Source organism: Ornithorhynchus anatinus, chromosome 2 (assembly GCF_004115215.2).
Source record: "Ornithorhynchus anatinus isolate Pmale09 chromosome 2, mOrnAna1.pri.v4, whole genome shotgun sequence".
Lineage (NCBI taxonomy): Eukaryota > Metazoa > Chordata > Mammalia > Monotremata > Ornithorhynchidae > Ornithorhynchus > Ornithorhynchus anatinus.
In genome coordinates, this window is record NC_041729.1 from 9,462,030 (window position 1) to 9,489,689 (window position 27,660).

Below are 27,660 nucleotides of genomic sequence, written 5' to 3' on the forward strand. Positions count from 1 at the left end.
AGGATTTCTTAACAAAGTTCCCAGCTCCACAAAACCGTGAGGAGAGATGGAGTGATCGGGGCGGATGGGGTTGCTTGGGCTGGTGGGACTCCTGGTCCCTTTGGCCACTGAGCGGCCAAAGAGGGCCTCCAGGGTGTGTTCATCATGTCTCCTAAGTGCCTATCCAAGGAGACCGACACCCACAAACCGCTCTTTTTCTCTGCCTCCTAGCACATAAGGCACCCGCCCTCCCCTATCCCTCTGTAGACCCAAAACTTTCTGGCACCCCCTCAATCTCAAACAGCCCTTCCCTGCTCTCCTGAGTAATGCTAAGACTTCACTCTGAGAGCTCATTCTTCAGTCTTTCCCTCTTGAGGAGTGAAAGAGCTTATGGTAAACCAGAATCTGGAGTGCCACCCTGGAGGGAGCAGGTGCCTGGGGGAACAGACTGGGACCCAGGGTCTGCAGTCCCAACTGCAGGGCCTGCCAGATCAGGGGTCCAGGTGGGGAAGGCAGGATTCCCAAATGAAGAAGCAGCTTGGCGAAGTGGATAGAGCACAGGCCTGGGAGTCAGAAGGGCTTGGGTTCTAATCCTGGCTCCGCCACTTGTCTGCTATGTGACCTTGGGCACGTCATTTCATTTCTGGGCTTCAGTTACCTCATCTGTAAAATAGGGGTTGAGAATGTGGGCCCCATGTGGGACAGGGACTGTATTCAACCTATTCGCATGTATCCACCCAGCACGAGGTACAGTGCCACGCACGTAGTAAGTGCTTAACAGATGCCATTAGTATTATATGCTATGACAAGATCACTAACCTTTTCCTCTTTGTCCTTTCTGTGTTGTAGGCATCCATAGGCTCCGAGAAGCTGTTTGCCCCTGCAGCAAGTAAAGGTAAGAGCACTGAAGGCGGCTGTGGGGAAGGGAGGAAAAGGGTGATGGCGAGAGCCCAGACCTCATGGTCACATTTGGGTGCATTCTGGCCCAGTTGCTTGTGTCACACTCATTGCTGGCACGAGACACTCTCGCTCTCCGACGTTTGCTTTGTGGGCAGAGTAGCGTCTGGGGCTGGGTGATTGGCTGCAGTGCTGCAGATCTGCAGATGATGGTTTTATCGAGTGCCAGCTCCCATAGCCTCCTACCCCATGGGCCGGGGCTAATTGGTGTGACCGGCCTAAGGGGTCCCCAGAAGACAAAGGGCCAGGAGGGACTTATGGGTGGCTGTGACTAAAGGGCAAGCTTGGCTGGGCAGTGTGGGAGATGGGTGGTCGAGGTGTCCTCACCTGAACAGGGCTGACCTGCTTGGCGTGTAATGGTCAAAGGCGGTCTCTCCTGGTGGCTCCTCTAGAGAGATTTCTCATCGACGAGACAACCCAGCTCAGGCCCCTGTGGCTGGAAATCTGGTTGGTATCTCATGAAGTCTCCCCTTCCCCTTATGGGGCTGACTTACCAACCCGATTCACCTCTGGGGTCAGAGACTCAGCACCTTCGGGTGTCGCTGGGTGTCGAGGACTCCTCGCCCACAGCAGGGGGAGGTGTTGGGGTAGGAAGAGGATGAGGCAAGCACGCCGTGTCCAAAAAGGGAGCCTTTGAGGCTTTGATGTCCAGTCACCCGGAGGAGAGATTGAGGAGGTATAGAGGCGGTGTCCACCTAGGCCATTGTCTAGAGTTGCCCTCAGTCTGCTTTCATTCACTCTACAGGTCTACTTCTGCCAGGTCTGTGGCACTGCCCATCTTGGACTGGGGTAGAGTGGTCCTTTTGCAAGGAGACCAGGTCAACCCAGTCAGAGAAGGCAGTTAGTGTGGGCAAGTGGAGGGGGCCTGGATCACCCTCTCAGGCCTCCCAAGGTGGCTTTTCTCAGATTGTGGGTCCCGGTCTGGGCCCCGGGATGGGCAGGACCCAGGGTCATTTGGAGGAGGGAACCTTCTTCTGCCCCTGGCTGTCCATTTTCTATCCATCCAGCATACCCGGGAGGTCCAGCTGCAGCGGGAGCCCTCGGCCTTCTCTGATCCGAACACAGTTATCGTGATGGCTCTCGGTGACCAGCCTTCCCCACCCTGGGGGGTCTGGAGGCCTAGGACTGGAGTCCCGGGGTCTGGGCTCAGAGTGAAGCCGGGCGGGCGCCTGCTGCTTCCCCGTCAGCGGCGTCAGAATGAATAGGTGCAATACCGCAGGAGATAAAACCTGTTTAATTATTTATTTGGGTAGTGCAGACTGAAATTGCTTTTTGATTTAAAGCCTCTAGGCCTTGGATGTGTTTAGGGAGGAAGGAGTAGGCTGGGAAGGGGAAGGGGTAAGCGGGGAGCGAGGGAGGACGCACAGATGCACACACAGCCACAACCACACTTCCAGCGCCATGCACAAACAGCCACACAGGCATATACAGCCCCATCCACAAATGGACACGTGCCTAGCCCTTTCTCCCAACACAAGCCCCCAGCTGCGCGTGCCCGGGCCAGGTCTTCATCTCCCATTCCATCCTGGGCGGCTGACAGCAGCAGGCCGTCGGCAATGAGCTTAATCCTCTTTCGGGGTGAGCCGGGGCCGTTTCCACACAGCCAAGCCTCTGTGGTTCCAGAAGTCAGAACAGTTGGGGGTTGAGGGAGGCCTGGGAGCCCTGAGTGCCAGTGGTACTCGGGCTAGGAAACACATCCGTCCTCCCAGTGTCTGTCCATCTGTTGGAGGAGGCAGGGTAACGCCCCTGGGGATTGAGAGCTCTCCCAGAGAGACAGCAGTCCAGTGGTCTTGAAAAGTGATTTGGGTCCAAGGAGCAAAGTATCTGATACCAAAACTGGTTTCACAGCTGGGTCATGCTATGTCAGGAGCAAAGGGGAGAATAAACGCAGGGTTTTGACTCCTCTTGGTCAAGCAGATCTGACCCCTGACCCCAGTCTTCGGCCCCCTTCAGCACCAAGACCAGTCCCAGTCTCAACTCATAAGGGAGACCTAGGGAGGGGATGAGGGAGATTGACTAGATGGACCCAGTTTGGGAGGGCTCTGGGCCAGGGTATGTCTGCATCCCCCTTGGTGCACACACACACACACACACACACATCTCTTCTCCCCCCCCACACACACACAGCAGAGATAACCTCAACATGCATAGTCGCTCACTTGCTCACACAAAACATGTATGCCCACTCACCTGCATGCCCACCCTGTCCTGTCTCTCAGTCCCACTTCTCCAACCCCTTCCCTTGAGCGAGTTCCTGTGGTGGATATGATGCCACGGCCTCAGGAAAGGGGAATGTGGCTCAAATAGAAATATCAAGGAAAACTCAAGTTAGCCCCGGATCCTCTCTCCTCTGACCCCTCACCCTGCTCAGACTGGCTCCACCTTGAGTGGAACAGGTTTTTGTGTGTGAGCAGAGAAGGAGCCAGCAAGAAGCCCCCTCTGGCGTCCCTGGGGGCTAGGGCTCTACTAGGAGCTAGAAAACAGGGCGAGGGGAACGGGGCTCCTTCTCAACCAAGCAGATGGATCAGTGGGCAGCATCAGTCAAGTGCATTGCCCTCAGATGGGCGGTGCCCGCCCCCCTTGGGTCAGAGCCACTGTTTGCTGGCCTAGACAGTACCTGCAGACCTCCTCAGTTGACAACCAAACTCAACTCGGGGAGTGTGGTTTCGTCTTGGTGAGATTGGCCCTTGTGGTCCATGGGTATCGGAGCTTCTGGGTGGAAGGAAAACCTTCTGGTGGTTGGGCGGTTGGGTGGATGAATGGCCCTGCGGGCTCCTGCTTCTCTCCTGAAGGTGCTGAAGGATGATGGCAGAAGGAGGGGGAGGGGAGGGAGCCAAGAAGGGGAGCAGAGAGGAAGGGAGCAGGTCTTTGTGACCTCAGTTTGCTGTAGGATGTGCTTTGCTTTTTAGGAGCCCGATGAGGGCTGGGATTGTTGAGTTTAGGGGATGGAGGGAGCGGAGGGAAAGGCAGTGTTGGGGCTTTTTCCCTTAATTGAATCTGGCTGCTCCGATTCTATCTGTGTGGGCTGGCAGAATCTTGGTCCACAGGGAGGCCGGGCTAAGGGGACCCCCAGCCGTCCCGCACACCCCCCCTAACTTTCCCTCCCCCTTCCCCCTGCCACAACTTGGACTTGACAAGCTGGCTGTTAAATAATGAACGGGCCCCATGGGGCCCGGGGAATGAAAAGCTGTTGTGTTCCAAAGTTTTCTCTGGCCCAGCCAGCAGCAGCCCTGACTGTGTATTCTGGCACCGCAGAGCGGGCTGGCTCTGCAGCTCCGTCTGCTCCCCAGCCCGGCTCAGCCTGGCGGGGGGATAGGAAGGCTCACCGCCTGCCGCCTGACTGATGTCTGTGTCCCGTGGGCCGCCCCCAGCACTCACAGGGGCCTGGGCGGAGAGAAGTTCCATTTTTAAAGAACTATTGTGCCCTTGTGTGCATGCGCTCCCTTGCGCTCTCTCTCTCTCTCTCTCTCTCTCTCTCTCTCTCTCTCTCTCTCTCTCTCCCCCTCTCTCACACACACACACACACACCCACCCCCACCCCCACAGTGTGCCCTCAGCCTGCACCCTCCCCCGGGGCTGTGAATGTCTCAGCTGTGCTGCCTGTCCCTGGCAGCTCAAACCCCCTGTCCCCTGCCCAGAAGACTCAATGCAGCCTTGAGGGGGGCAGGCCCCCTCACCCCCGGCCGAATGAGATGATAATTGGCCTCGGCTGCCCCAGCCAGCGCTCTGCTGGGAATTTGGGGAAGAAATACAGGCCTTGGAGCAGGGGATAGTTAAGATCTTGAAAAATATGAATAAGCTGCCCCTCCCATACACCCCCCACCCCCCCGTCTGTGCTCCTGGAGCCACCAGTAATAAGGATTTAGGGAGAAGTGATGACCCCTGGGGATAAGGCAGGGGCAAAACTTGGGAGCAGCCACTGAATTGGTCCCTGGGCTGTCAGGGCAAGTGGGGCCCCAGGCAGAGTGCCCTGGGGATGAGGCCAGCAATTGTCTACGATGAGTGAGGAAGGAGCAAGGATCTTGGGGTCAGAGCTGTGGGAGCTGCTGGCCCATCCAGGGGCATGCCAGGGTATGGTCAGACAGCATATGTGAGCCTGTATGTGCCAGGGTGGATGGGGACGGCAAGGAGCTGTGCTGTAAGCTATTCTCGGAGATGGGAGGAATGTTATGGGGGAGGAGGAGGAAAAGGAGGAGGAGGAGGTGAGCCTAGCTCCAGTGGTGCTGTTTATTTGGGGCCTTCCAGGGATAAAGCAGCCTGGCAGTTTACAAACACAAGCCAGGCAGGGCCTGGCATGTCAAACATGGCAGAAACAAAGCTGAGAGCAAGTGAGAATGTGGATGGAGGTTAAAACTGCCCTTTCCCCTGCTGCCCCCAAGGATCCTGAACCTCCAGAAACGTAGGGCTTAGAAGCGGGGATCGTCTTCCTAGGACCCAATGCCCATCCAGGGACCCAGACATCTTTATGTTCAGGTTCAGCTAGAGGCAAAAGCCAGTGGCCCGGCCCGGGGTCGGGCCTCGGGGACGGGATGACCTTCCGAAATGTCATCTTTCCCTGGCTTCAGGCCATTCAGTCGATTCGGCACTTGCCCCAGGGGGAAATTATTGTCGTAAAATAAAATGTAAGAACCTCTGGGCAAGTGTGTGGCTCCACTTCTGACCCTGCCTGGGAAAATGGCACTGCTGTCCCTAGAACCACTCATAGTTTGTAGAGGAGAGTAGGAAGGAAAGTTTAGGGGTGCAGGGGGTGCTGGCTGTCAGTCAGGAGAACCCAGCAAAGTGAATGCGCACACGCTCGTATGTGTGTGTATTCAGAACGACTTAACTGCCTGTGGTGTTCTGCACAGTCATTGGCCTGCACATGTGATTACAGGCACATGCATACATCCAGATATTCATGACCAGGCCCACACATGTTCACCCAGAGACACTCCCCTTGAGGCCCCTGACCCCTCGATGCTTCAGTCTAGATCCCTCTAGACTGTTAAGGTCATTTTGGGCGGGGATTATGTCTGTTTTATTGTTATATTGTCGTCTCCCAAGCACTTAGTATAGTACTTGGCGTACAGTGAGCTCTCAGTAAATACATTTGACTGACTGTTCCCCCATTAGTTGGATGAGACTTTATCCCTAGGGATGGTGGGAGAATCAGTTGGAATGGGCTTCTGACCCTGGATTCAGACGGTTGCTGGTCTTCCCTTGGCACTGACCTTAGCCTCCAAGGTTTTCAGGCTGCTGGGGACACTCTGGCTGGGCAGCCCAGTGACCCCCTCACAGCCCCAAGAACCTCCGTCCCCACCCGCCCCCTCAGCCTGGCGCACTGCAGCTGTGCCCTTGAGGTCATTTCCTCATTAAGACTTTTTGAAATGTTAATTATCACAGAGATTTTACTCAGCCTCTAACTCCATCATCTCGGGATCACTCTCCCAACAGTACATGGAGAGGAAGAGGCGGCGTTGTTGGCATGGACAGTAGATGCTTTACTTTGGTTTTCTTATTCATGTTTTCTGAAGAAACCCGAAGGGGGAATTTTTCTTCCTGCCGGGGGACCTAGTAGCCCTTCTGTGGCCCAGCAGCTGCTTGCACCCTAGGAGACCACAGGTAGACCCCTCGAACCTTGGGAGAGCAGGACATTGTTCCCCACTGGGGCAGGTGGACCCTTCAAACCTTAGGAGAGCGGGGCTTCGTTACCCCCTGGGGCTGCTGGACCCCTTCTGTCCTAGAAGAGTAGGACATTGTTCCCTGCTGGGGCAGATGGACCCCTTGTGCTCTGGGAAAGTTGGGGGGCCTCATTCCCAGCCAGGACCAGTGGACCCCTGACACCCTAAGAGGGTGGGTCCTCGTTCCCCACCAGAGCCTCATTCCTAACCAGAGTCACAGGCCTTACACAGGGCCTATAAAAACCTTCCTAATGGTTCAGGCCCTGCAGTCCCCATCCTGGTGTCCCAGGAAAAGCTGGGGAGGGGCGGGAATGGGGGGCAGCTGCAGGGAGAGCATCCGTTTCCCCCCCAAGGGGCTCGTAGAAGGCACAGCTGCGCCTGGCATCATCGCTCCCGTGAGATCCCGGGACAGCCGGGAGGGGCAAACTCGGGTCCCTTTTTATTATCATTATTAGTTAAAAATGATTCTTTTTCTCTCGGCCAAACTCTGCCACCTGTTTTGATGGAGCCGCCAGGTAAGGCGTAAGAGCCTGTCTTGGGCTTTAAAAGGGCGGGGGGGGGGGGGAGGTGGGGAGAAGAAGAATTAGAGCAGCTTAGAGCACTAAGAACTCGTGTGCTGGCTTTGCGAGGGAAGAGCGAGAACAATGAATCCCGTGGGGAGATATTAAATGAGGCCGCTTCCTTTCCTCTTGTCTTGTAGAGAGAAAATGCCCCAGGCCTGAACGCTCGTTTCAAATTAATCTTGTACATTTAAATGTCTGCTCCAGTGTTTCTGCGATGAAAATGAAAAACAAAGCCAGACCTTCTTGCTTCCGACACCATGCAGTAAGGAGCGAAGCTGCTCATTAGAGGCCGAACAGACTCGATTCTTTCTCAGAGCTGGCCACATCATGAGGAAAGCCTGCCACAGAGGCAATGCCAGCGGGGAGACCCCGAGGGCAGCTCGGCCTCAGGCCTGAAGTCCAGGAGTGCCTATCCCCAAATCCCTCTTCCGTCTTGGGGTCGCCTGCTGTCTTAGTCTCCCTCACCCTAGGTGGGGCCCGATGCCACACGCAGGGAGGGTGGCCTCGGTGGACACCCTTCTAACTCGAATCTATTTACCTCCTGCCCCTCAGGCTCTCCCGATCTCCCGAGGTCCTATTCTTTTGCCCAGAGCTTTGCTTTCTGCCAAGGCCAACGAGGGTGGGTTCTTGCCCCTCAGGCAATCCGGCCCCATAGTCTCAATCTGGAGAGTCATGAGGCTCGAGCTGGATGTCTGGCCAGCCATCCGGACACCAGAAGGGGAAGAATTTGGATCGGGTAGACTGGTAGGTTGACCCTCCTAAGGCCAGCTCTGTTGATGCCATGCAGTGAGGCCTTAAGAGGATTCTCATGTGAAATGAGGCAACTTGAGTCTAACCCGTCACCCCTCCTCCTGGAGTCCCTCCTTCTGGATGGGCTTGGAGGAGGGTCTTCAACCCGTCAAAGGAGGCAGAGTGGGAGACATCTCAGAGGCAGAGCTGCCAGGGAGGAGGGTGTGGCTTGATTCGTTCCCATCGCAGAGAGGACTTGACCATGGCCCAGATGTTCCCTGGGAGTCTTTGGTGTGGTCGTGCTTGGCTCAGCCTGGCACCTCTTCACACAGATCCCTGGGGAACGAGAGTCTGCCTGGGGAACGCCCCATCCCTCCAGCACACAACTTGGGCCCCTCCGGAGGTCTCGCCCACAGCAAAGTCAGACGACAGTGACACCAGGGATCTGGCCCCGGGGTGGGGCGGCCTTCTGTGGTTAATGGTTGCCCACTCCTGACATCTGAGGAGAGTCAGACAGTCATATTTATGGAGCGCTTACTATGTGCAGAGCACTTTACTAAGCCCTTGGAAGAGTACAATTCAACAATAAACAGACACATTTCCTGCCTGCAACAAGCTTATATTCTAGAGGCACTCACAGTGGTTGTCTGTGGATCCTTTCCCCTCTGAATCTGGATCAGCTGGGGAGCAGAGAGCTGATGGGGACAGAGAGGCCCACCTCCTGAGGCTTGTGTCAAAGCCTCCAGGCCAGGGAGAAAGGAGGCCTGTCCCTGCACACTCTGTGGACGTCTCTGGCTATCTCTCTTTCTCCTCATCCTCCTGCACCTCCTCCTCTTGGTCTTGGACTAACTGGTCCCACAAGCCCCTGGTTTGCGGCCGGGCCCCAACTCCCTGGGAGTCAAAAAGAAGGGTGAGGAGTGGGGTTAGAGGGTGTAGAAGCACAGCCAGTCCCCTCGGGGCACTGTGGGTTGGAGATAAGAAACATCAGCTAGGAGCAGTTGAGGATGTAAGCTCATCCCTCTAGACTGCAAGCTTGTAATGGGCAGGGAACATGTCTGTTTATTGTTATACTCTCCCAAGCGCTTAGTACAGTGTGTTGCACAAAGTAAGTGCTCAATAAACACAATTAATGGATGAATAAATGTGATTGAATGAATTAAGGGGAGTTGGGATGGAAATGGAGAGGCTCAGAGCAGGAAATTGTAAGTTATTATTATTTATAGTATTTGTTAAGCGCTTACTATGTGCCAAGTACTCTTCTAAGCGCTGGGGCAAATACAAGGCAATCAAATTGAACACAGTCCATGTCCCACATGGGACTCACAGTCTCAATCCCGATTTTACAGATGAGGTAACTGAGACACAGAGAAGTAAAGTGAATTGTCCAAGGTCACGCAACAGACAAATAGCGGAGCTGGGATTAGAACCCACGACCTGACTCCCAAGCCCGTGCTCTTGTCACTAGACCATGCTGCTAAAGTCAGTGGTACCCCTGTGGAGTCAAGAGTTTTAGGAAGAGGATAGGAAGTGGGATTTTTGATGGAAGCTAGTCGGTGACAGAAGGTTGGCCTAGATGACCTGTTTGATCCTACTATCAATACCTCTCCCGTAGGCTGTACCAGGATGAAGTCAATTACCCCACTGAGTGGTAGCGACCAGGGACATTAGAGGATTGGGCCTACACTTTGAAGTTGCTTGTCAGATGTTCTCTCTGTTCCCCTCTCTCCTCCCCAGTAGCAGTTCAGTCATGGAGGCTGTGACTTAAAGGGGGCAGTACCCTGGACTCCCCATCCCCAATCTTCACCTGCCCCCAAGTCTCCCCCTGCACCTCTCTGAGCTCATAGGCGGGTTAAAGAGACTACAGCCCAGCCGCTGCTCTAGCCAGCGTCCTGGGGTCATTCATTCATTCAGTTGTTTTATTGAGCACTCACTGTGTGTACCGAAATGTATTAAGCTCTTGGCAGAGTTCAGTATAACAATAAACAGACACATTTCTTGCCCACAACGAGCTTTCAGTCTAGAGGGGGAGACAGACATTAAAATAAATAAATTATGGGTTTGTACCATAAGTACTGTGGGGCTGGTGGGGGTGGGGGCGATGAATAAAAGGAGCAAGTCAGGATGATACAGAAGGGAGTGGGAAATAGAAGAAAGTTAGGGCTTAGTCAGGGAAGGCCTCTTGGAGGAGATGTCTCCAATCCCGGCTGGGCTGTGGCTGCTGGGAACAGGGGTCGAATGAATTGTGACCCCAGTGGACCTGCCCAGAGTGAGGCTTCTGCTCACAGATTGGTAGAGAGGAGCAAGGAGAAGCAGGATGGATCTGCCCCCCAGTCATCCTAGAAGTCTTCCCAGCTGATGGCTTTCAAGGGGAAGAGCACCCCTATGGCCTGGATAGCGAGAGGTCGTTTGGGACTTCCTGGTGCTATTTTCTTCTCATGCTCTCCTGCTGCGCTACTTGTCAATAGCCAGGTTGATTTACTGCTCACTCGGTGAATTAAAACGTCCAGGCAGAAGCCCGGTCCTGTCCCTTCCCGTGTGCGCATCCTTTCAGAGGAAGTATTTGGTTGCCATGGGGACCAAACCCAAAGGGCAGGCACCGTTCGAATCAACATTCTCTGATTAACTACTGGCAGAATGGGTCTTAAATATTCGAATTCTCCTCGGTGCAGCAGAGTGACTGGGAGCCACGCTGGTGAGGCAGGAGGCAGGAAGGGAGACTGCACGGTGGGCTGGGTGGGATGAGCCTGTCTGACTCTCTTGCTTGTGCCAGAAGGCAAAGTCGCGGGGTACTCCCTAGCCTTCCCCTCCTTATTCCCTTTGATTGATTAATCAGTTTAATGAGTGCTTATTGTGGGCAAAGTACTTTACTAAGCACTTGGGAAGCAACATGGCGTAATGGATAGAGTATGGGCCTGGGAGGCAGAAGGATCTGGGTTCTAATTTACGGCTCCACCACGTGTCTGCTGCATGACCTTGGGCAAGTCATTTCACTTCTCTGGGCCTCAGTTCCCTCATCTGTAAAATGGGGATTAAGGCTGTGAGCCCCATGTGGGATAGGGACTGTGTCCAACCTGATTAGCTTGTATCAACCCCAGCTCTTAGTACAGTACCTGGCACATAGTGAGCGGTTAACAAATGCCATATTTATCATTGTTACAGTATAACAGAGTAGGTAGGAATATTCATTCCTTCATCAAATCATATTTATTGAGCACTTACTGTGTGCACAGCAATGTACTACGTGCTTGGGAGGGTACAGGACAACAACAGACACATTACTGCCCACAACGAGCTCACTGTCTAGAGGGGGAGACAACATTAATATAAATAAATAAACAAACATTCCTTGCTCTCAAGGAGCTCGCAATCTAGAAAGAGAGACAAACCCTCCAGTAGATCCCAGGACACTCACCCTTTCAATGAAGGCTGGGCCCATGAGGCCCTCCCATCTCCAGAGGGTTCCGAGGAGAGGTAAAAAGGAGTTGGCATTTAGCCTCCTGAGATGAAACCAGATCGCACACTTCCAAAAGTTCAGCCTGGTTGTGGCCTCGCTGGAGTAATAGATTGTGAAAATCTTGCATCGTGTCTCCAGAGTGACCTTGATATTCTGGCTTCCCCTTGGTGATGTGGCAGAGATTAGCTGACCCCAAACAGGAGTGTTTATTTTGGAAAGAAGAACTTGATTATTTAAAAATAGGCACAATGTGAATCGAGGTTTTGTGTGCAAGCATTTGAGGCAGCTGGGAGGATGGGGGCCCTAAGAAGGGTGCTTGAGCGTGTGCGTGTGTGTGCATGTGTGTGTGTGTTAGCTGTGACACAAAGGGTGACAGCAGCAGCAGGGAGCTTCTCTTTCTTTGTGTTTTTTTAATCTAGGACCACCCCTCCCCCGCACCTGCCCAGCCCTACCACCCCCCTCCCCCCCTGCAAATGGGGACTGATCTGCCAGCTTGCTGAGGATGCCTTTGGAGTGAGCGGGTAGAATCTGGAGACCACTGCCATTCTAACAGGATGGGCAATCAATCAATCCTATTTATTGAGCTGCGCTTACTCTGTTCAGAACACTACTAAGCGCTTGGGAGATACGATACAATACGTTTGGTAGATACATTCCCTGTCCACCAGGAGTATATAATCTAGAGAGTAGTTTACTGCCCAAGAAGCCAGAAACAGGCATTTGACCAGTGTCTGGTGCCTATTTGGATCCAGGGTAGGGATGGGAGGGAGGAAGGAGAGGTCAGCAAGGTCCCTGGGATCAGTCAGAATCTGGACCCCATCATGATGTCCCTAGACTCACGGTGGGGAAGGCCATCATGTATAGTTGTTGTCCTTCATATTTGAAGATGACTCCACCCACAGTGATGGTCACCTGTGAGTGTGTGTGGAGCTGAAAAGGCCAATGCAAGATCCATATCCCCAGCCACACAAAAAAGTTGTTGTGTTTAATGTTTGCCGTGCCTGGCGCTGGTTTCTCTTTTGTCTCCTTGCCTCTCTTTCGGCATGAAATGATTGCTCAAAGAGAGCCACTCTCTTCTTGATGGCAGTGCGCCACACTGGTCTGTCCTCAGCAATTGACTCCCAGATTTCAGCTGGGATGCAGCATCGTCAAGGGCTTTGTTTTATACTTGTCCCTAAAACGCTTCCTCTGCTCTCCTGGCTTTCGGTTTCCCAGTTTCAGGGCTCTACCCAGCAGCTGTTTAAACAGGTCTCCTGCTGTCACCCAGTCTCCTCACGGATCACACACACACACACCCATAGCTGTGTCTCACACACATACAGCACCCCACACCCACCCTTAGCTGTGTTAAGCTTTGAGGCTGGGCGATTGACTCTGCCCCAGAACTTCAAAGTCGGTGGTCTTGTCTTTTTTGTTTTTTATGGTATTTTTAAGTGCTTATTATGTACCAGGCACTACTTAACGCCCCGTCCCACATGAAGCGCTCAGTCTCAATCCCCATTTTACAGATGAGATAACTGAGGCACAGAGTAGTGACGTGACTTTCTCAAGGTTGCCCAGAAGACAAGTGGCAGGGCCGAGATTAGAATTCAGGTCCGCATACCCATCCCTCAGCATATAGGAGAAGAGCCAAGCTCCTGGGAGTGTGGAAACTGGACATGGAGAGATTCGTTTGTCACACTTTCCCTCAGGTGCCCCGGTGTCTTCACTGTGGACTAGGGGCCCAGCTGTGGAGGAGCAGTAACCTGATCCCCCACCTTACTGGCTCAATGGCTATCCAGCTTTCGTAGCTCACTGGCCCCATGGCCTTCTAGTCCCCCTGCCGCTTGACCACTGTCCAGCCCCAGGCCCCCAGAGAAGCATAGGGGATGGCAGCGACCTGATCCCATGGCTGTCCAGCACCCCGGCTCATTGGCTGCACCCCCAAGAATAGGAAAAAGATAATGGGCTTGGACGCAGCCCCTATCCCACATGGGGCTCACTGGTATTGACCGAGGCGAAAAAGGGAAAGTGGGTCAGTGGGCTGGACGCCCATTGAGTAGACCAGCGGACTGTGCCGGCTCTCCCTGCCACCGTCGTTCTCTGTGCGTCAGAGAAGCTAAAGCCTCGTTACTGCCCGACGCCCGGCAATCGAGCAGGTTAAATGACTTGGGCCCCACGGTTGATTCAAACTGGCAAGTGCTCGCTCCAGTTCTCGTCCTGATAGTCGGGGCTGGCCGCAAGTGTAATTGATAGTGGCAGCTGTTCCAGGGGGTGCTCAGGCAGCCGCAAGATGATGGGATGCGACAGGCAGCTTTGCACACACACCGACGGGGGGAGGGAAGCTGGGGCAGGCGGCAGGCTACTGGAGTGGCCGGAGGTCCCTGCCAAAAGGCGCCTTGGGCTTTCGTCTCTGTGCCCAGCCCCCCAATCCCCAGCCACCACCCCCACCCTCCGGTGGTCCTGGTCCAAAGCGGGAATGTTTCAGAGATGCAGTTGTCCTGCTTGGGCCCTGGAGTTGAGGAATTTGGAAGGAGCAGGCTTCACAGAGCACTTAGATTCTTGCCATTCATTTCACTTCTGCCCTCACAGCATCCCAGGGAGGCAGGGCAAGGTAGCCATTTGTATCTTCATTTTACAGATGAGGAAACTGTGGCTCAGAGAAGTTAAGTGACTTGCCTAAGGCCCTAAGACCGGTCTGGGTCTCAAAACCCGGGTCCTCTGCCTCCCAGATCTGCCCTTTGCCCCTTGTGGGTGAGGGGCTCCTGGGGGACAAGATGTTTAATAAAATATCATTTTTGTGGCTATTGATTATCTGGGCCTTTTCTGCCCCCAGGATTGTGGGTGAGCTCCTTACAGGCAGGAGATCTCATCTACTCCCTACATTGTTCTTTCCCAGGCGGCTAGTGCAGTGCTCAAGTATGATTGATTGGGTTGGCTGATTGATGGCTAGATAATGGAGAGTTAGTTGGCTGCTGTCTTCGGGCCATCCAAGCCGCCGTGTCCTAGAGATGGAGAGGAAGTGACTTCCCCTACCACAGAGGGAGTCTCGGCAAAGCCTGAGCGACCACCATGGGTCAGGGTCCCTGCTTGTCTAAATTGATGGTTCTCCATCTACCCTGGTGCTTTGCACAGTACTGAGCACTCTGCAGGCACTTCAGAAATGTCAGGATTGGCTCATCCAGGGAGACTGAGCAGATTAGGAAGTGAGCCTGCAGACCCTTTTGTGTGGATCTGAAAGCGCTCTGACCGAGGCTCGTGGTTGCTGGATATTTTGTGTTTACCTGTCTTCAGTCAGTTAGTAAATGTCATTTACTGCACCATAGTAAGCACTTGGAAGAGTAAAGTATAACAGACACATTCCCTGCCCACTAGAAGCTTAGGTTCTCAGGGAATCTTGAGTGCCGAGCCACGGAAGCTGTCAGAGAAGGAGGACGGCTGGCCAATTTCTGTGGCTGCCCCGGTCTTCAGAGGGGCCCACTTACCTGCCCACTTCTGTTACTGGGGCTGGCTACATCAGGCCCCTGGGCAGATGGGGTGAGCGTTTGTCAGATTTGCCTTCTGAGAGGGCGTCGGGTGGTGGGTTGGGGCTGGGGCTTTCCAGTCACCATTGCTTTGTGCTGGGGATGGGAGTTGGGGTCAGGTCAGGGCTGTCCCTATGGACTCTTCAAGTCAGGAGGGCTGGAACTCATGGGGTGAAAAGGAAACCAAGATCGGGAACTTTGTGGGCAGGATGAGGGGTGCCTTCCCCACTGTCCTCAATCAATAAGTCATTGGAACTTACTGAGCGTTTATTTTGTTCAGAGCACTGCACTAAGTACTTGGGTGACTACAATACAGTAAAGTTTGTAGATATGATCTTTGTAGACATGATCCCTGCGCACAAGGAGGTAACAATCGCGGGGGGATACAAACATTCAAATAAACTGTGATAGGGGAAGCAGCAGAGTATAAGGCTACAGGTACAAGTGCTGTGGGTTTGGGAACTGGTTATCATGGTGCCTGAAGAGTATAGACCCAAGTGCAGAGGTGATGCAGAGGGAAAGCTTTTTGGAGGATGTGTGACTTTAGGGATCTTTGAGGATGGGGAGAGTGGTGGTTGCTACCCTCAATCCCCAGGGCCCCTGCCTGCTACCCAGTACTGACACGGTCAATGCGGCCGGTGCCCGATTGCTGGCCAAGGGGAAGAGTTGCGGTGACATGCGTCCGGCTGTAATTAGAGCTGAGTTATTGAAGCCGACGGTCAGGGCTCAGCCAAATTGGCTCAGTCTGTTGTCATTAAGCATGAAAATGAGCTTCTGTAAGGAAGGGGTAAGAACCTTTTGTGGGGCAGCGGGATGGGGCGGGATGGCCCCTTCCCCCGGGGAAGCTATGGAGGGGGCTTCCAGGGCTGAAGGAGGCCAGGTAGTCCCCCCCGCCTCCTCCCCAGGGAGGCCCAGAACCCAGAGAGGTGGTGGAACGTTGGGTTGAATGAATTGGGGTGCGTTGGTTGGGACCGTTCAGGCCAAGACTGATGTGAGGTGTCTTCTTGAGAGACAGAAACATGCCCAAATGCGGCCTCTCTCTGCGAACTGCAGTTACCACCGAGACTCCCTTGGGCAGGGAAAGTGCCAATCGACTTTCTTATGTTATACTCTCCCAAGCGCTTAGTACAGTGCTCTGCACACAGTAAGCCTTCAATAAATGCAATTGATTGATTAATTGGACCCCAGGGGATTTGACAAAATGATGCAGGGAAGGGAGAACAAGAAAGGAGCCTTGCCCTCTGTCTGAGGCCGGGGTGGCCAGGGGCTGTTGCGGGATGTGAGTTGACCCTTCTGACTGCCTAGGTCTGCCCGTATCTTGCTAGACTGTCTCTGTCCCCTTTCATTCATTCAATAGTATTTATTGAGCGCTTACTATGTACAGAGCACTGTACTAAGTGCTTGGAATATACAATTCGGCAACAGATAGAGACAATCCCTGCCCAATGACGGGCTTACAGTCTAATTGGGGTAGACGGTCAAAAACAAGACAACATAATCACAATAAATAGAATCAAGGGGATGTTCCACTCGTTAACAAAATAAATAAGGTAATAAAAATATATCCCCTTATCCCAAGGCTCCATCAGAGGGACTTATGAGTCCCCTCCCCTAGCCAGGGAGATGGCACCCAGTCGAGTTCAAGCCTTTGTCCAAAGCCGAGGCACGGATGATGCCCACCGAGGTGCCAGAGTTTGCGTTGCTGGGCCACCAGAAACCAGGCTCAAGAACCCCAGAGTTCACTTTTGCCAGCCAGGCTGTAGTGGAGTAAAGGGGTGGGGAACCCAGCTGGGGCTGTTGGTGGGAGGGGGGGCAACCCCCCACCCGGGGATCTTCTCTCCAGCCCGAGGGTAGATCTTTCCCCACCATCCCTCCTTTCCTTCTGGGGTTCATAGCACCCCAGGACTGGGACTGGGAGGGAGAGAGAGGCAGCTCTATCCTGTCGGTTCCCCATCCCTTGTCTGGTGCCAGGGTGGATGGACAGGGCCCAGCTGTCAGCGGGGCTGAGCGGGTCCTCAAGGACTTGTCCCCAAGCCATAGTCAAGGTTTGGTTGCCCACTGAGAGAGTCAGCCACCCGCTGTGGTTCTTAGCATCACGCATAGCTGCCGATGCCCGTGGTGAGGGTGACAGATGATGACTCGATCCTGAGCCCATGTGGCCGTGTCAGGTGGCTCGGCCCAGGGTTGTGGCCAGATGCCGGGTGCCCCTGTCCGTCAGACAGCCCTGGGTCCCGCCTGTCTTCCTCTAGCCCTCCTGAGGGCTTCACCTGGGCAACAGGCTGGGAAGAGGCGGGGGGGGCAATGGGTCCTTGACAGTGAACCTTCCCCAGCCCCTCATCTTGCCTCCTTCTGCTTCACAGGTCCAGCCCTGAATGACAAGCCAGAAGCGAAGGCCGCAGCCGCGCCCAAGGTATCGGGGCTGGAACGCAGCCAGGAACTGAGCACCGAGACGCCTTTCGTGCTGCCTATCCCCAGCCCCCAGCCGCCGGCCGCCGTGGTCACCTCCACCTCATCGTCCGCGCCCCCCTCCAGTGCCAGGGCCAGCCCTCTGGTGAAGAAGGAGCCCGTGGCACCCGCTCCACCCCGGCTCACGCCACAGCCGCTGCCACCCCAGGCACCTCCCCAGGCCCCGCTGCAGGCCCCGCCCCAGGTCCCGGCCCGGTCACAGTCTCAGCCGCAGCTGCTGCCCGAGCCGCGGCCCCAGCCTCTGCCCCACATCGGGCCCCCACTGGGCTACCCGCTGCACCACCAGGTGGCCCACAACGGGCTCAACAACCTCAGGTACGTGTGGCACACGGGGCCGCGGCTGGGTTAGCTGTTCATTTCGTCTCCACCTCCCCATTCCGAGCCCAGAGTGGGCATGCCTGTCCTTCCGGCCCAGAGCCTGCATTCCCTTTCTCATCTGGGCGCTGTCGAGGGCAGTGGCTCTCTGAGACCCTCACCACCCTGCCCAACTGACACCTTCTGCCCTCAGTGGGCTTCCACCTGCTCTGGGCAGTAGCCAACCAGAATCAGTTGCCCAAGAGGGCTCTGGAGAGCTGGAAGGGAAGGGATGCCCACTGTCCTCTGACCTGGCTTTAAATCCTCTTGGGACGCTCAGGGGTAGGAGGTCAGAAAGGGAGCGGGGTGACAGTTGCCCTCAAGGGGCCATATAGCCTGTGGCCAGGAAAGGCAGCCCCGGTCCCCTACACTGGCCCATTTTGGGACTGTTACCTTGCTAATAGGGTCCCCCAAGAGGCAGTTTGCAGAGGGCTCGGGAGAGCGGGGAAGAAAGGTGGGAACCGCCGCATCCTGCTCCCGGGGACGTCTCCAGGTCCTCTGCCCCCAACTCCTATGCTGATCTGTACAGCAGTGTAGAGGAGACATGGGGCCTCTTCCTGGCGATCGGGTGGATTTCCGATTAGTTTCCCTTGTTGCTGGATATCAATCACGCCTGGTAATCTAATGTTTCCTTTCTCTCTCCCACATTTTCCTCTGTGGCCACCTCCCTTCCTGCCTCTGTCTCACTGTGTTGTTCTCCTGTTCTACATCTCTCTTCTCTCCCCTAATTCTGTCTCTCCTGCCCCCCCAATCTCTCTCTCCCTCCCATTGTGCTCTATCTCTCCTCCCATTCTATGCCCCTTCTCCCCATTCTGTCTCCCTCTCCCCATTTTCTGTCTCCCCCCCATCTCCTTATTCTCTACCTCCCTCTCTTCCCCTCTTCCCCTTTTCCCCACTTTCTGTCTCCCTTTCCTCTGCTCCTGTGTCTCTGCCCCACCTCTCTTCATCCCCCTTTCTCCCGTTCTCCATCTCTGTCTCCCGCATCTCTGCCTCTGTCTCTGTCTCTCACCCCCACCTTCCCGCTGTTCCTCCCCTGACTTCGGGTCTCTGCAGCCGGAGCAGCAGTGCCAGCAGCGCCACAAGCATCAGCCTGCCGAAGCACGTGGCGTTGTCCCCGCAGGTGCCGGCCACCCACGGGCCCGGCCCAGCCCTGCCCCTCTCCATCTCCAACCTCGCTACCTCGCACTTCTCTCTCAGATCGCAGGCCCAGCACCAGCACCACCCGGCCATGTTCGCCGCCCCACCGACGCTGCCCCCGCCTCCCGCGCTGCCCACCAACAGCCTCGTGATCCCGGGCCACCCAGCCGGTGAGTGTCACCAGCCTCACCCCATCCTTCCCGGAGCCTGCTGTGCATGGGAGGAGTGGCTGGGGGTCCCCGGGGCGCCCTGCTCCAGCCGGGGGAGCGGCGGAGCTGGGGAGAGGAGGGTCACCTAGTGACGCTGGGACAGCACAGAGACAGGGACTTAGGCTGAAGCAGGAGGCCAAAGGAGGAAGCCCTTTGTCTCCCACCCCCACCCCCTCCCCATTCCTGCAGCCTGCCCGGGAGCGGGCTGCAGCCACACAGGAACAAGCCCATGTGAATTTCCACCACCCCTCGGCAAGCTGCTCTAGATCCCGTCCTTTCTCTTTTGCTCCCAGAGCCAGGGAGCAGTTGCACCCCATTATTCGGTCAGTGTGCCTAGTCAGACAGAGCACTTTCTCCTCCATTCACCTCTCGCCCCGAGTCTGCCCTCCCACGATGGGCCTCTTGGGGCTTGGAACGAGTTAGACAGGGGACAGAGGGAACAGACACTCCTGTCGAAGGGAAGAATGCAAGAGTCCTTAGAAAACCAGATTGACCCAAAGCCTGCTTTGATTTCCAGGTGATCAGTAGCCCCAAAAATCCTCCCTGGGACCGGGGCTCCCCTAAACTGGAGAGATGCATCAGGTGGCTGTCTTGGGGTCGGGCCCTGTTTTTGTCCATCACCTCAGGTGCTCTGGAAGTGCAGAGGGAGGGGGCTTGGTGGGAGACAAGTAGTTCAGCCCTGGGCCTCATAGGCAGTGTGCTGAATGCCCATCCCTGAGCCTCGGAGGCAGTGTGCAGAATGTCCAGCCCTGAGCCTCGGAGACAGTATGCTGAACATCCAGCCCTGAGCCGCAGAGTAAATATGCTGAATGCCCATCCCTGAGCCTCAGAGGCAGTATGTTGAACGTCCAGGTCCAAGCCTCGGAAATAGTATGCCGAGTGCCCAAGCAAGGGCTAGCCCGAGCATCAGGCCATCCCTGCACAGGTTGTAATGTACCTGGTTGAGGGTGGGAAATCCACAGGCATTTGTGTGCAGGAGGACACCCCCTCCTTTGGCCAGGACCCTGGTACAGGGGAGTCAGGAGAGGACCAGGTCCCCAACTCCCCCACAGTCAGAGCAGATTCATATGGGGGCCACCACAAATGGTGGCTGGAGCTGACACACCCAGGGCCTCTGGACCTGGGGAGCGGTCTGTGAGAGGGACCAACACCCCTGTTCCCACACCCTAGGCCACAGGTGCTCGAAGGTGGTCCTCAAGTGGAGCTGGGACCCAGCAAATGGCCGTTGATGTCACAACCTCTCATAACAGGACTTCCGCACTTAGGGCTGGGATTGGAGGGGACCCATTCAGGAGAAGAGTCAGAGGGAGCCCCCAGTGGGTGTGTATGGGTGAGGCCGGGACCCTTGGACTTCACTGTATTGGGCTTCCCTCTCACCCAACCCAGCCTCTGCCCTCAGAACAGGAGGCAGCTCTTATCAGAAGAATCCCTGGGGCTGGAGGTGGGAGCAGCTGTATGGATTAGGTATCATTCAATCAGTTGAGTTTATTCAGGGCTTACTATGTGCAGAGCACTGTACTAAGCACTTGGGGGAGTAGAGTACAACAGAGTTGGTAGACACATTCCCTGACCACCACTAGCTCACAGTCTAAATCCCCCCAAACAGGGAGCTGCTACCCCCAAAGAGAACCATCTCCTCTCCCAGAGACGGGGCGAAGCTTCTCCCTCTCTCCAGTGGGACAAGGGCTTTTGGCCTCTATCTGCTGAACCTGAGCCCGGCCAGCCAAGCTCTGCCTCCCCAAGTGCTCCCGGAAGGCAGCCTCTCCAGAGGGTTTGGCACTTGGCAAACCTGGTCACTGTCTGTCTCCAAGCAGAGGGCAGCAGACGAGGGGGCTGGGGAGGTGAATCCCAACCACCTTGGCCCTGGAAAATGACCCGAAGGTTGGCGTCTAGCTGGATGGTAGGCCAGACAAGCCCTCCCCTTCTTTGCCCTCAGTCTCTCCATCCCTTTCCCCACCACTGACTATTCCTCCCCCAACTGCACACCTCCCTTTGGGGGTTGGCCAGGCTAGCATTAGTGGGGAATTGAATAAATCCTCCCTGATCAATCGATCAGAGGTACTTATTGAGCACTTACTGTGTGCAGAGCACTGAACTAGACACTTGGGATATATTTGGAAGGGGAATTCTTTTTAAAAAACCCTAAAAAGGCTGAGTCCATTCTCTGGAGCCTCTGTGGCCAAAATTGCCTCCAGCTTCAGCATGTCCAGCCTGAACTAGCCCAGGGCTCAGCCAGCTTCTCCCTGCTCCCCACCCCTGTGTCCTCAGTGGAGGGCCAAGAGCTAAGAAGGCAGCCCCGCTTCCTCTTCCCCAGCAGAAGAGAGGAGCGAGCATGTGGGGAAAGGTCCTGGACTGGACCTTCCTACCCTGGACCTTAGGCTCCCATCTACCAATGCTGGATGGGATGGGCAGACCCCAGCTGACTTGGGCCATAGGGCTCCTACAGGGTTCTGGCTTTGGGTCCTCACTGTCCTACCACGGGGGGTGGCCAGCATTGCTGGAGTGAATCCTGCTGCAAGAACCTTGCTCAGACAGGGAGAGTTAGTACAGCACCCAACTGTGGGTCGGCCTTGGTGCTAGCCATCTTTTTCCTTCCGAGGCAACGGGCACCAGCACAAAGTCAATCGAATCAGTGGTATTTAGTGATCACTTCCTATGTTCAGAGCACTGTACTAAGCACTCGGGAGTGTCCAGTACAACATAATTAGCAGATACGTTCCCTCCCCATAGCAGGCTTACAGTCTAGAGACAAGCTTGCAGTCACCCTGGCGGCGCCACTGGCTCCGGAAGGGATACCCATTGCCCGCCTTTTGGGAGAGTGAGGGGATGGACATCTCTTCAAGGGGGAGCCCAGGGAGGTGCCCCGGTCTACTCCTCCATCCCCTGGCCCGTGGTGGGCTGGGAGCGGGTGGGGAGAGGGAGATGACAGCTGGCAGGGTCTTGTGGCACATGCAAAGGGAGAAGGGAGAGAGAGAGTTAGAGCGGAGGTGGGTAGGGGGCGGCGGGCGGGGGGCTCTCGTGAATGCTTTGTGAAGCCCCAAGTTGTTTTCTGCTGGGATGACTCATGGTGTTCTCTCTTGTCTTTAGATACCAGCCTGTTGATATCATTCAACCAACCAATCATGTATTGCCAGCCTCATTCGGGGATTCTGATTGGTACTTTGTCACAGGCATCTCTCTTACCTCCACCAATGAGTCCTCACGTAGAAAACCACCACAGCATGACCTGCAGAAACAGGGAATGCCAGGTGAATATCTGACTCTTCTTCCTTTCGTGTCTGTGGAACTCACAGGCCGACGTGCCTCTGTGTCTTTTTTCTCTTTTTCTCTTCTAGATCACGAGCTGCTCAGGCAAGAGCTGAACAACCGGTTTTTGGTCCAGAACTCGGACCGGGCCGGTGCCTCTCTGGGCCCGGTGCCGCTGCTGAGGGCGGAGTTTCACCAGCACCAACATACCCACCAGCACCAACACACCCACCAGCACACATTCACTCCTTTCCCAACGGGCCTGCCCCCGACGCCGCTTATGCCGCCCTCCGCACCCCCCATGGTGCGTACCCCGGCCCAAAACGTGAGGATGAGTAGAGCGTTTTTGGTCCTGCCCCGGTACTCCCCCGGGGATAGAGCAGCAGGCACTGAGAAGGCAGCCTCTCCCGTCCCCCCCATTCACCCACCCCAAAACACACACACATAAACACACACACAGATCCTATCCCTCCACCTCACTCCATAGAGCCCACAAAAGGCCAAATTCCGATGATTGTCATGACTACAATGAAGAGTAGGAATAACTGTGGCATTGGTTAAGCACTTTTTTGTGCCAAGCACTGCACCAAATCCTGAGGTAGATGGAAAAATCATCAGATCGGACAAGGTCCCTGTCCCACATGGGGCTCCTGGTCTTGTAGTAATAATAGATCGCCATCACAATGTCATTTATCATTGTAATTATTTTTATTGAAGAGTCATAGCTCAGACATGTGCTGGTTGTGCTAATGTCAGGAGCAGAGTCTGCCCTTTCCAGGAACACAGAAACCTGTTGGCTGGGGAGGGTGGTTTAGCCTAGGCCTTACTGGGGCCCAGAGCCAGCCCCGGCCCCCAGACATACGCACACCCACATAAACACCACACACACACACACACACACACACACACACCAGTCACCGAGACACCGCTGTCAGGAGTTTTTTTCCTGGTTTTTTGTTTTGTTTTGTTTCTTTGAAATACGCAACTGCAAGTCCAGACCCGGCCGGGAAGCCAATCAGCCTGCCCCCGCCGCCGTCCCCCTCCTCCGCCCCCCAGAACTCGCTCACCGCACCCTTCCCTGCAGCCGCGCTCTCCGGATCACCCGTGTCTTGCTAATGTCTTTTGTGCCCAGGGTTGGCGGTGGCGCGGGGGAGGGCTGATGGTTTTCCGCACTCTTCTGCCTTTCTTTATTTTTCTTTTCCTTGAGCGGCGAGAAGAGCCTGGCCTCTCCCGTTGGGCTGGTGGCCAACTCCGGCTGCTGGGATCGGTGCCGCTGGGGTGGGCAGGGCAGGTACTAGCCAGGGTGCTAATGGCCCATTTTAGCAGGGGAAGTGCTAGGCAGTATGCTAGTGGTTTTTGTAGTAGGAGGGCAGGGGCTCATCAGAATGTTAACAGCCCACTGGAGCAGGGCAAGTACTTGCCAGGATGCTAGTGGTCTGTTGGAGTAGGGCAGGGGCTCACCGGGATGCCAGCGGCCCATTGGAGCAGGACACTAGCAGCCTGTTGGCATATCCCCAGCAGCAGCTCCATCCTGCTCCAGTGGTCGAGTGCTGCACCTCAGGCACACTCTCTCTCCATGGTTCAGGCCCTGGCGCGGTGGTTTGGGCTCTCCAGCTCCGTGCTCAAGGAGGGGCATCTCCTGTCCTAAAAGTCCAACACAGCGCAGGGGATCTCAGGAGCATCTCTGGGGGACGTAGAGCAAACGGGAAGGGGCTTTGTCATGCTTGATTTCCCCACTGCCCCTGGCTCCATGGCCCCAAGCTGCCATAGTCGAGTTAAAGAGAGAACGGCCCAGGGCATGGCTGATGTCCCCCACCCCCGACCCTGGGGGTTTGCTCACCGCACTGAAGCGGGTGATCAAGTCCTTGTGAGGCCCTGCCTTTTCTGAGACTCTAGAAGCAAGAGCTAAGTTTTCCTTGGGAACTGGACTGTTCTCTAAGAATACCAGTATCTGAGAATGCTGACAACCCTATCCCCATCCGCCTCCACCCCCTATTTAAAAAGAAAACAGCTTGCTCTGGGTTTTTGTGGTTGTTTAAAAACTACTCCCCCTGCTCCCCCCAGCCCTTACATTGCACTAAATTGGGTTTATTAATCCTAATGGCAGAGGAAAAAAGTGTTGGAACCTCCAGCTGTATACGTTAGTAATTTAGGGTATTTAGACTGGAGACGCATGCCTCCAGTAATAACTGTAATTAATGAAATTATGAATCTACTGTCTCGCACGTACGACAGCCGAGAGCAGCAGCTGTCTTGCCAAATGGGCGGCTTCTAAAGGAGGCCTCCCCTTGCTACCCCCAAATTACCGAGTAATTGTGGAAAGACGAAACTTGAGGACTTGGCTTTTCTTCCCCATCCCCCCAGCAGAGAGGTTCAGAACTGAGCACTGGAGAGAAGTGGAGTCAGTGGGGGCTGGTGGTGCAGGGAACTATTCCCACCCAGTCGGGAATGTCTGGTCCCAGGCGTCGTCTGGATCTGTCTCTGGGGACAGGGGTGGGCGATGAGAGTACCGGGCCTGGGAGGAGGGAGCCAGAGGGGAAGGAAGGCCTGAGGCGGAGCAGCCGGGAGCAAACCTGAGCAGTGCCAACCACCACCTGGGGACCGGCACTGCTCTTACCTGAAACTCTTCCTTTTCAGTAGGATAAATGTGGTCTGTGAAAAACTTCCCTTTTGGGGGCATGCGGGCATGGGGAGGGATGTCTGCCCAGGCCTCTTCAAAGCCAGGGTTGTCGGTTTGACACAAATGTGGTAATCTACCAAGTATCTGGCCCTAGGGGGCCGGGCAGGCTGTGGGCAGGGCAGGCAGGGGCCGTGGACAGGGCCAGAATCTGGTGCGGAGAGTTTGAGAAGGCGACAGACAAGATGCCCTTGTGCTGGGGACTGTGGACTCACGTGCTCTGTTTCTCTCTTCCTTGCAGTTCGACAAGTACGCGCCCAAACTAGACAGCCCTTACTTCCGACATTCCAACGTGAGTTGCCCTCTCGTCCCCGCCCCAGGGCGGCTCCCGGGGTCCGCGCCACTCTGCATGGGGGCTTGCCATCTGCATGGTATCTGGGGATTTCCTATGCCGGGTTGTGGGTGGCTTTCCAGTCCATCCTCCTTTTTGCCGGGCTGCTTGTGTCCTGTGTTGTGTTTGGTCTGTGGGTCTTCTGTGCTTTCTCTGCCTTTGCTCGCAGTGCCTGGATGAGGGTGGGCTGATGGTGGTGAAGCAATCAGTCAGTTGTGTTCGCCAAGCACTTACTCTGGGCAGAGCACTGCACTAGGCACTTGGGAGAGTACACTAGTGAAAGTAAACATGATCTCTGCCCTCAGGAGCTTTGATCTAAGGTGTAGAACAGACCCAAAAAGAAATTACCATTAGGGGGGACGCGGGGTCGGGTTTCTGAGCTTTGCACTTGGGAACCCTTGGTTCAGATTCTTCCAGAACCCCAAGAGAAAGTGATGTAGGTGATTTCCTGGGAGAATTCCTGGTGTTTTCCCAGACTTCAGAGGCCCAGGGAAACCTGTCCAAGAAGGTGCCAAGGAGACAGGCCTAACAGCCCTTTCCCTCCCTGAGGGCTGGCCTTCCCTTCCTTGGCATTCTAGGACCTCCCTAAAGGATACTGGGAGAGAGATGACACGTTGGGCTTTGTGACTCCTAAAAGGAAGCAGATTTTGGAGGAAGGGGCCCAACAGAAAGGAGAGCATTTTGGCCCCACAAAGTCCAGGGTGTCTTTGAGGTTCTGGCCATGGCCTGGAGTGGCAGACTGGGAATTAGGGAGTGTGTCCATAAGGGATGTCCATAGGCAGAGTGCAAAAGCTAGTGAGAGGCCTAGAGAGCAGTTTCATCTGCTCTCCTAACTGATCAACAGACCCTGTGTGAATTTTTTAACTCTGACTTAACGAGAGCCAGGTTATGAAGAAAAGGAATCTCCAGTGCTGTGGCACTCTCTGTGTTTATTAGACCTAAACACCGATGATTTCTTTTTATCCAGATTCAGGAAGCTTCACTGTAGTTCACTTTCTCCTCAGTAAGCCTTTGATAGTATCTTCTTGGCTTCGCTGTCAGGGGAGGCTTTTGGACTCACAACCGGGGCTGGGTTCAGAGTGATTTGAGAGTTGAGAGTGTTAGTGATTCGCTGCTGCGAAACCACAAGGAAGGTGACGGTCAGAGAGACCCCTTGAGTGGTGGTGTGTGAGGGCAGAGATGGAAGAAATGTAGTGGGCCTCCCTGCTTCCTAAAAATAGTAATGATGATGAAGATACATTGACCAAGGTATTTGTTAAGCACTTACTATCGCCAAGCACTGTACTAAGTGCTGCGGGTAGATACAGTGCAATCATATCTGTCACAGTCCGTGCCCCACCTGGGGCTCACAGTCTAATGGCGAGGGAGAACAGGGATTGAATCCATTTTACAGAGGAGGAAACTAAGGCCCAGAGATATTAAATGACTCACCCAGCAGGCAGAAGGTGGAACCGGGATTTGAACCCAGATCTCCTGCCTCCCAGACCTGACTCTTTCCACTAGATTACACTTTTTCACCACTGGCCACCTCCTCTACTTTTCCAAGTGACACCGGGCTCTCTGTGGCCAGGTGCTCCTCCCCAATCCCAAGGAGGCTCCATCCTGCCCCACCCAATCCGGGAAGGTGTTTAAAGGGAAGGGGCCGGGAGGTGGTTGCCATGCAGCCTGGCCATTTTCCTCCCCTTCCCAAACAGATCTTGTATCCCAGGGCTGGGATGGGGGCTGGGAAGGGGTAGGGGAGGGAAGGGGCAACCTGTTTGTCTCTGTTTCTCTCCAATGGTTTGAGAAGGGTTTCTGCCACGCTTATCCGCTCCTTCACTGCTATTCCTTCTGCTCCGTGGGGCGCCGGCTGCCACCTAAACAGATCTTTTCTTCTTCTTTTGCAGTTCTTTCCATCCTATCCTCCTGCCATGCCTGGGATGCCCCCCATGCTTCCACATTCAGGTCCCTTTGGGTCCCTTCAGGGAGCTTTTCAGCCGAAGGTACAAGCTCCTTATCGTTGAATGATAGCCGCCACCCCCATGACGGGGAACGGTGGGCTTTTGGGGATCTGGAAAACATCATGTGGATGTTTCTGGGTGCCCTTGGCCCTGCCGAGTTAGGCAGGGGTGCTTGAGGGGTGCTGGCCTGGAAGCCCATTTAAGTTCTAGCTTGTGGGGTCTGCTTGGCTGGGATCGAAGGTGTGGCTTCTGGGCTCTCTCTGGTCTGCCATTCCCAAAGGTCAGTAGTGCCTCAGGAGCGGGATTAAGTTTTCGTGCCTGTATTGGCCGGGCCCTTTGGGATTTCCACCTGAAACCCGAGTGGGAGTGCAGTAGGCTTAGAGCTCCTTTGCAGTTCAGGAAAGCAAGAAGAAATGTGAGGTTTGAGGCCCCCTTGAATTATAGGCATGAATAAA

At 55.0% G+C, this 27,660-nt stretch overlaps 1 protein-coding gene across 10 annotated transcripts in view; it reads left to right on the forward strand.

The window, feature by feature from the left end:
• FBRSL1 (fibrosin like 1) overlaps positions 1 to 27,660 on the forward strand; it is a 736,960-nt gene that overhangs the window by 684,635 nt on the left and 24,665 nt on the right. For 2 of the 10 annotated variants that reach the window (XM_029055891.2, XM_029055897.2), the window contains exons 6-11: positions 829 to 874; positions 17,206 to 17,626; positions 18,719 to 18,972; positions 22,347 to 22,582; positions 25,176 to 25,226; positions 27,152 to 27,247. In XM_029055891.2, coding sequence (XP_028911724.1) covers positions 829 to 874; positions 17,206 to 17,626; positions 18,719 to 18,972; positions 22,347 to 22,582; positions 25,176 to 25,226; positions 27,152 to 27,247 — 1,104 coding nt within the window. Of the gene's footprint in view, positions 1 to 828; positions 875 to 17,205; positions 17,627 to 18,718; positions 18,973 to 22,098; positions 22,260 to 22,346; positions 22,583 to 25,175; positions 25,227 to 27,151; positions 27,248 to 27,660 lie in introns of all 10 variants that reach the window. The other 8 variants (XM_029055900.2, XM_029055962.2, XM_029055909.2 and 5 more) reach the window with 5 other exon arrangements.